Source organism: Watersipora subatra, chromosome 10 (genome assembly GCF_963576615.1).
Source record: "Watersipora subatra chromosome 10, tzWatSuba1.1, whole genome shotgun sequence".
Lineage (NCBI taxonomy): Eukaryota > Metazoa > Bryozoa > Gymnolaemata > Cheilostomatida > Watersiporidae > Watersipora > Watersipora subatra.
The window spans coordinates 45469195-45477388 of record NC_088717.1 but is presented as its reverse complement, the minus strand read 5'-3'; the positions used below and the strand labels follow the sequence as shown (position 1 = coordinate 45477388).

Below are 8194 nucleotides of genomic sequence, written 5' to 3'. Positions count from 1 at the left end.
AGAGTTCTTTTGATCAAGATTCAACTATCTAGTTCTAAATAGTTGAGATGCTAGGATATCTAAAGCAATTAAAGCTTACTTTTTAATGAGTGTTTTTGCTTTTTTGAGCTGAGCATAGATGACCATGCATTAAACATATTACTGTGTTAAAATGCGCTATCAGTGAATTTTTGTAAACACGGGAACTAAAAATCAACAGCTGTTTAAATTTTATAGTTTCCCGTCAACATCAAAGAAGCGTTTTAGAAGCTTTCCCACCTTTATTTGCAAATTGTGTTATTTAGAAATCAATAAAAAGGTGAATAATTTACAAAGTTCAGCAATCATAATTTTACTTTTTACATTCATTATTTATTGCTTTGGCGTAAACTCAGTGTGCTCACTTCAAAACGCTGACATGATGAGTGTAGGATATTCTCATACGGTGAAATATTTGAGAAATTATGTTTTACTTGGTTCAGCAATCAAATATTACAAGTTGGGCCTTTTTTGGTAGCTACATGTATAGTGTGCTCAGAATTTGTTGATTGCCTTCTGTAATCGTCATCTTTTAGTATTTGAATATGTCTCCATCGGTGTAGTTTCTCCTCTGTTGCTCTTTGTTAATAGATTGAATGACATGTATGCACACACCTAAAATAATAAACATATCTGATTTTAGTCTTCATTTAACTTTTGATACTATACAGGGGTTTTTATATTTCTTATGTCATGTAACATTTAGAATTCCAACTATTCTGAACCAAAATCAGAGTTGGATCACTGTGCTTTATATTTTAGTAGAGCTCCTAGAACAATGGGAAAATGTTCCATCCCCAATAAGTAAGTGTTTCCTGGTGAGCAAACACTACACAGCATTGTTACTCAATTTATGAATCAGAATGTTTCCCTCATTTCTTTCCATAGAGCATGGCGTCAGAGACTAGTTGAAAAATGTTTTTATTAGCTGGAAAAATGAGATAAACTTCCGAGATATTTAGTAAAAACTATGACACACCAAATATATATCCATAAATACGCATATTAGGCATGTAATCAAACAACTTTGTTCATGATCATACATGTAAATAATTGAAGTATGCTGCTCCTATATAAAGAAGCAACAAGAAAGAAGCTCACAAATGCCCTGATTTGTGACATCTGAATCATATTTGAATCATTACAACTAACTCGTTAGCAACAGCTGATTGTACAGATTAGTTTTTCATCACTAGATGAAGCAAGAATAGGAAATCCGGTGTCAAATCTTTGTGCAGATGTAGGCTATTCATATATTGGCAAAAATAAAAGCCTGTCAAAAGTGAAGTAGTTGCTAGATAGCAGTTAAGGAAAGAGGACCAATAGGAGTTTTTTAAATATCGCAAACCAAACTTGTTCTAAGTAATCATCTTTTGCTTAAGTCCTGGTATCGGCACTCTGGTATATAGTTACCAGGAACAAAAGTTCACCCCTTCACCCTTTTCACCCCTACCCATGTCATCAATAACAACATAATGAGTCATGAAAGCTGAGCTTACGCTTGACTGAGCACCATCTTAGCTAATCGACTTACAGGAATATCTAATAACTATAAATAGCCGTGTGGAAAGTGAGAGAATAAAATCAATCTCTATAGAGCAGAGGTAAGTGTTAGCTGAGAGTTTTAAACTACATTATTACATGCAATTGTGAAAGTTTTATATGTTAACATTTTCTCTTACAAAGCTTTCATTATTACAGAGGTTTTAAGTCAAATACTCATTCTTCAATTATCTTTTCAACCCAATAGCAATCTATTCAAAGAGAACCTGATTAGTCAAAACACTTCAATAGCTAAAGCTAATGTACAGTGTATATGCATAATTGTTTCATATACGAATAGCAAAGACTCAAGCATTTTGAATTGTAAAATAAATAGATTTTAATAATGATCCAAAAAAACTTTGGCTACAAATAATATTATACCAAAACTAAAAACCCATAAAGCTTCACTATAGTGGATTTAGTAAAGTAAAACCAATAAAGCTTCGCTTTTACTCTATTTAGTAGGGTTTCCACTATAAAGCTTCAAATCTTTTAAATATTACATAAAATCTTACAATTACAGACACATTTACATGTTCAAAATCAGAAGTAATTTTATTTAGTTCATTAGTATTATAGAAAATTCCATATTCAAAATGATGAATTTAAAAGCAGTAACTATTTTAAAACGGTGAATGATATGAAAAATGACTGAAAAAATTGGTTTGCTGTAATAAGTAAACATGGGCGCATCGATGACCTTTCAATGAATTCCAATTTTTAATGGTTTTTCAGCTAAAAAAAAACAATTTAAAAACTTACCTTTTGAACCAATGAGATTTAGATTTACAATGATTGCCAATGGAAAAATGAGTTGTAGAACAAAACCCCAAGTGACTTTAATGTATCGCTTTAATGCATAGGTAGTAAGTTTTTTATTTACTCATAATGATATAAAAATACTATGAAAAGTTTAAAAAATGAAGTTAAAATCAACCTGAAGTCAACAGTAAGAGTGTAAGCTATTATTATAGTCTTGATGTAAAAGGTTTATGGTTTAGGCTTGGAAATGTAGTTTCTGCATTTTGTACTAGTAAACTTTGCACAAACAAAAACTTGAAAAATTTTTTGGGTTACTTCAACATTAATTATTCAGATACTTTTTGGTACAAAGGTTTCCGTATAAACGGTAATGATGGATGATTCCACTTCTAATCACAATCAGCTAGTCAAACGTTTGGGGTTAGGCAGCTGATTCTTTGACTCATAATCATTGTTTCACTTTACATGTAGCTGCTTAGTTTGTTGGCTGAGTTGACCGATATTACTTCATTTCTTATTTTATTATTAGATTTATTATAATCTGATAGTCATGTTTGTGTGTACGGGAAAAACTTGCAAGTCATACCTACTGTTGCTGAGCATCACAATGAATTGTATATTTTTCTGACTGAAAACCCATTCTCTTTTCAGGTCCTAGTGTTCCTAGTCAAGTTCTAACAATAATTTATCTAATGAGAATGCCAGAACTTTTTAATTTAAATGTCACATTTGGTACATGTACTCTTTTAATAGAAGCCTCAATAGCGGCGACTGAAGTTTCGCAAAAGTCCGATATTGATCAGACTCAAAATTTCTTAATTTATTTCAAAATAACTTCTTTTTACATCACCAACAAATGTTTACAGCCACCTTTCTTACAGCAAAGAACCCCAAGGGATAAAATATTATACCTAAATGTGCCAGCTATTGACAGTTAAGACAGCTTTGGAAGCAGTGTTTACAAATAGCCTAAAGTTAACATCGTCAGTATGATACTCTGGATGCAAATTTTTAATGTGGATTTATAGTTCAGTTAATAATAAACAATTCAATTCGAAAAATTGGTAATCCGAAAAAAGGATTTAGGAAATAGTCTGTAAACTAAACAAAGTAACTGGTAAAAAGGCAATATGCTGAAGCAAAGTTCACGCTAAGCGGTAAAACGTTTACCATCTGGTGTTTCTAGAGTTTTTTAATTGAATATACATGTTTGATACTGAATGTTACAGATTTTGAGAAGTTATAGACTCTTGATACAATGACCTTAAAATTGGGAGCAAAATACCATTATTCCAGCATAAATATGATAATCAACTTTTTCCTGTCACAATTGATGGCAAAAGATTTGGCACTAAGTGAAAACCTATTGAACAGTAAAAAATAAGAAAAGATTCCTGTTAATATCCAGCCACAAACTACTTGTTACATAGTCGAAACAGTTTTGATTTTGTTTTTCAGAACTTTCCAGTTTCATTAAAAAAATCTCAAAGAGACACATGGATTTGAAGCTCACTGTTGTTATAATTGGTAAGTTCCAACCATTTTGTTTTAGTGTTGCAAATTAGTTAAAGTTGAGTGCAGCAATAAACTATAAAAATAGAGTAGAGTCCTGCAGTAACATAGCTTCGTTGAAACAAAACATGAGTTTGAATGAGAATAGCTAGAGAATTATTAGGTTTCGGCTAATTTAGCAAAAGTGATAACAGCTGTTAGTTCAGCCTCATGGGGTTGATCACAGCTGTCAGTGTAATGATGTTAGCTAGTAATGATGTCATCACCAACTGCGAAACCATTTCAACAAAAGTGAGAATAGCTCTACTTTGGTAAACGAGTTCATAAATGGCCAATCAAGGGCTTTGGTTCAGCTGGTTAGTCCTGCAGTTGCTGGTCAACTGCAACTCCAAGAAGTGGTCCATCTAAAGTAATTCAATCAGGTTAACCAAGATTAAAACATGAAAAGTTCTGGTTTTTGTGACTGTGTGTAAAAGAGGCTGTTATGTAACTTGGTTTCAGTCTCTGCTTGCATCTGCTTGAAGTTAGCCTTAAACTAGGGTCCTCGAACATGGAGGTGTTATACATGGCTAAGCCATGTATCTTAAATAAACTAAAACTAACCTATTTTAAACTCATGCCTTTGTGCTTTATTTTGACAGTAAAATCATGATAATTGAAAAAGAATCGGTTCATAACATAACCAAATTGCCAATTTCTATATCAAACAGTGTTTGAATAATTCATTTTATAAAACATTGTATAATATAAATACTTTTTTTCTTAATTCGACGAAGCTGGCTGAGATTTTTAATTTTGTTTGTGTCAACAAAGTATTAAATACTTTTTCTAGCCTTTTGAAAAATGCATAATCTTTGTTGAAAACACTTATTTTTAGGCTAATAAAGTTCTTTGCACATTTTAAAAAAGTTTTAAAAACTATTGGCTAAAGTGAACAAGAAAATTAAAAAAAACAACACTGGTGCATTTTGATCTGTTTTTAGATTTAATCGTATCAAGGGCGGAGCTAAAGTTTGTTTGAACATGGTTTATTATAGATTTTCCCAATTTTTAGTTTGGAGACCTTCAGCTTCTGTTAGCTACTCAGGCGTGTTTAGTTCTATCGATCTAAGTTTCCTCATATTTTGTATTGTATGTTATTATGTTTGTGAAAGCTGATATAGTGAAAAGTGCACAAAAGGAAAATTCATCATTTCCCATAGCTTCATTTGGCATTGTTCTCAAGGTATGTGGAAAATTTCATGTTGACCGCCGCTTTCATGAATAGGTATGTTAGCTGCTAGAAGTTGGGCCATATCATGCTACAACTGTGGTGACTGTGCCAAACAACAAGCCGTAAAAGCACACTGTTCCATCGTAGGCAATTCAGACTCATGCTATGCAACATATGTAGAGTCTACAGGAATAGGTAAGAAAGTTTGAAACACTAGTCTGATTCAAGTATACATCATTATGCTGTATTTTCTTAGCTTGTAAAAGATAAGAAAATACAGCATGAAAAGATTATACTTTCTTTTCAAAATTTTTACGGAAACAAAGTTTACTTGTTTCATATTAATTATGGTTGTTACTCTTCATGAGCAATGAAGAATCTTTGAAAATGTTTTGAGTTATGTCTCCTTATAAATGAATAAGTATTGTCTATTTACTCCTGAGCTATTATTTCTAAAATCTTTCAACTATTAATTGTATTACAATATCCAATGGCTATAGACTCAAATGTCAAACTAACTATTATGAAACATGCCACCATTTTTGTTGACAAATCTTTGCATAAAACATTTTATGACTTTGCAGTAAGCAAATCATGTGGAACCGCTGAACTGGATCAGTACAATATTAAGACGGGCTGCATAGAAAGCGGTGGAGTAAAAGCTTGTCGGTGTAAAACAGACTATTGCAATACCGATGCCTTGATATCAAGTTCTCCCGCTATTTCTGTCAGCTTTAGTTTATTCCTGTTTATGTTGGCGGCCGTAAGACTTGTTTAAAACATTGTGCCTAGTAGTAAGTAGGGCATGATTTAAGCTTATACTAGCTCCTTGTTCACAGTTTTACAATTTATTCAAGTCTTGATTGGTTAGTAACTACTTGCTTAGCTACAATGGTGATTATTTCTAATCTGATATCCTTTGTAATCTCATATAATACTGAAGTTACTAATGAAACAATCTGGACGATGAAATATCATGTTGAAAACATCTACATGTCTATTAATAACTAACCATAACTCAGAACTAGCCACATGTGAATACTTACTATTCAATAAATATTGTTGATGTAATACAATCTTTGTGTAAATTTCATTATTATAATAAAAAAAATAATTATGTACAATACGGTTGTTGACTACAATTGTTGTTGACATCTACAGGCATTGCATTGAACTTCTTAGCTTAAGCAGCATGTTCTTAGTTATAATATGGATCACAGGGTATTTAACATAACATGAAAACATGGAACATAACATGAAAACATGGAACATAACATGAAAACATGGAACATAACATGAAAACATGGAACATAACATGAAAACATGGAACATAACATGAAAACATGGAACATAACATGAAAACATGGAACATAACATGAAACATGTTCATAACATGAACTTATGGCTAAAGGTTTAAAGCTTTAATTTTAGACACACTTTGTTGATGAAATATTGTTCATAAAAAATTAAAAATAAAGAAGCTGTAACTAAAAAGGAAAGTTAACTAGTTGCAAGCAAAATGGAATTTTATACCAATCTTATTGGAAAAGATCATACTGATATATAAGACGAGTGAATCAGATAATCAACAATTTTCCAGAAGTAACTCACAACACCGGTGATACAAATAGAGAGTTCTTAAATGCAAGCATGCAGTTGAGACTTGAATACAACCTATTAGGTAGGCTTTCCATTGCTGAACCAAATAAATTTTGCATTCACAACTTTGTCATATTCTTTCAGTGTTGTACTACTAAACTGAGTAGATATGACGCCAAAGTTGGGCGTTAACGGTGATCTATTTGGTCTCAAAACAAGAAAATAAACTGAGTTTTAAAATTTTTACTTGATTTACAGACAACTAAAAACCTGGCAAGCCTGGAAACCTGGCAAGACAAAGCTGCCCACTTGAAATTACAACCTCCTTTACGTTTTTGGTTTGATCATTTAATGTCATCGTACACATTTCCCAGGTGTAAGCAAATTCTAAGTGTGCAGAGCTTCAAAAATGAACTAGGCAGTCACTACTTCAAGACAGTTGTAGGGAGGGAGAAAACTAGATCAATAAACAGCAGAAGTGAGTTTTTTATGTAAAACTTATTATAGAAACAGCTATGTAACATGGTAGATTCTACGAATGGACCAAACAAGTTTACCCAGTGTTTGGAGTACTCCAAACCACTTTAAAATAGTACCCTGTGACCCATCCAGTTGGTCTTACACAAATTTTAACAAAAATGAAAGGTAGCTTCAAATGCGCACAAAGTATCCAGAGAATCCTGTTACTAGCACTCATTTAGAAAATCTGCCAGCAAACATCTTTCGAATAAAAGCCAATCATGAATGCTTAAAAGCAAACAAATGAACAATCGGCAGGGTTTAACATAATTCGTAAACCAGCTTTCTGGTTTTTAGCTATGTTTTTAAATCAAAACTTTGGTGAAAAGATTTTAAAAAAATGTTTGAAATAAAGGATTACATTACTCAATCCTTTATTAACTAAGCTTTCTGTAGCTTGTTAAGCAACATGATCTTTTACATAAAATAAAATAATTTGAAGCTGTATTTCTTCATCGACCTTGAATATACATGAATATTCAAACAGAGATTGGAAGCCCCTAGTCTCTGCCAGCCATAAAACGACAAGTAATGAAGGACGTGAGAGTCTTGCTACAGAAATCATAAAGACATGCCATAAAGTGAATAGCGGACCATTTTTTGTTTTACGGTTTCTGATTTAAGATTTTTGAAACTGCTGCTTCAAGACTATCTCTCTCAGAATCTATTAATTATCTTTTAATATGGTATTTTCATACATTGCACAAAAGTTTAAACCTGGTGTACTTCATGTGCAATGTGCAAGAGAATTTGTGGTTATTGTCAAATGGTAACCATTAACTGCATTACTAATTATCTGCCAGTAGAACCAATGTATTGAAAACTTTAATAATGTAGCAATCGATGACTTTAAAACCAGATCATCATAATTTATAATGGCTTAAAGCTAAACAAACTTTGCATTTTTAAGCAAGGTTTTACACAGCCAATCAAAGGCTATGAAATATCTAGTTGAGACGACATAAGCTTTTCAAATAGTGGTCAGAGCAGAGTGCATATTTTAGTCTAATAATAAAAACCGAAAGT

General features: G+C 32.1%; 1 protein-coding gene across 1 annotated transcript; it reads left to right on the top strand.

The window, feature by feature from the left end:
* The first annotated feature begins 1615 nt into the window (after positions 1-1615).
* LOC137406498 (uncharacterized) lies at positions 1616-6166 on the top strand. Its single transcript, XM_068093079.1, has 4 exons — positions 1616-1622; positions 3784-3852; positions 5105-5245; positions 5635-6166. Exons 2-4 carry the CDS (start codon positions 3822-3824, stop codon positions 5826-5828), a joined length of 366 nt encoding a protein of 121 aa, XP_067949180.1. The 5' UTR covers positions 1616-1622; positions 3784-3821; the 3' UTR covers positions 5829-6166.
* The last annotated feature ends 2028 nt before the right edge of the window (positions 6167-8194 follow it).

Bases quoted from the DNA above. Each gene is read 5' to 3' on its own strand.
- LOC137406498 (XM_068093079.1), top strand. From the start codon at position 3,822: ATGGATTTGAAGCTCACTGTTGTTATAATTG. The intron at 3,853-5,104 runs GTAAGTTCCAAC...TTTCATGAATAG, and splicing joins GCTCACTGTTGTTATAATTG to GTATGTTAGCTGCTAGAAGT. The intron at 5,246-5,634 runs GTAAGAAAGTTT...ATGACTTTGCAG, and splicing joins TGTAGAGTCTACAGGAATAG to TAAGCAAATCATGTGGAACC.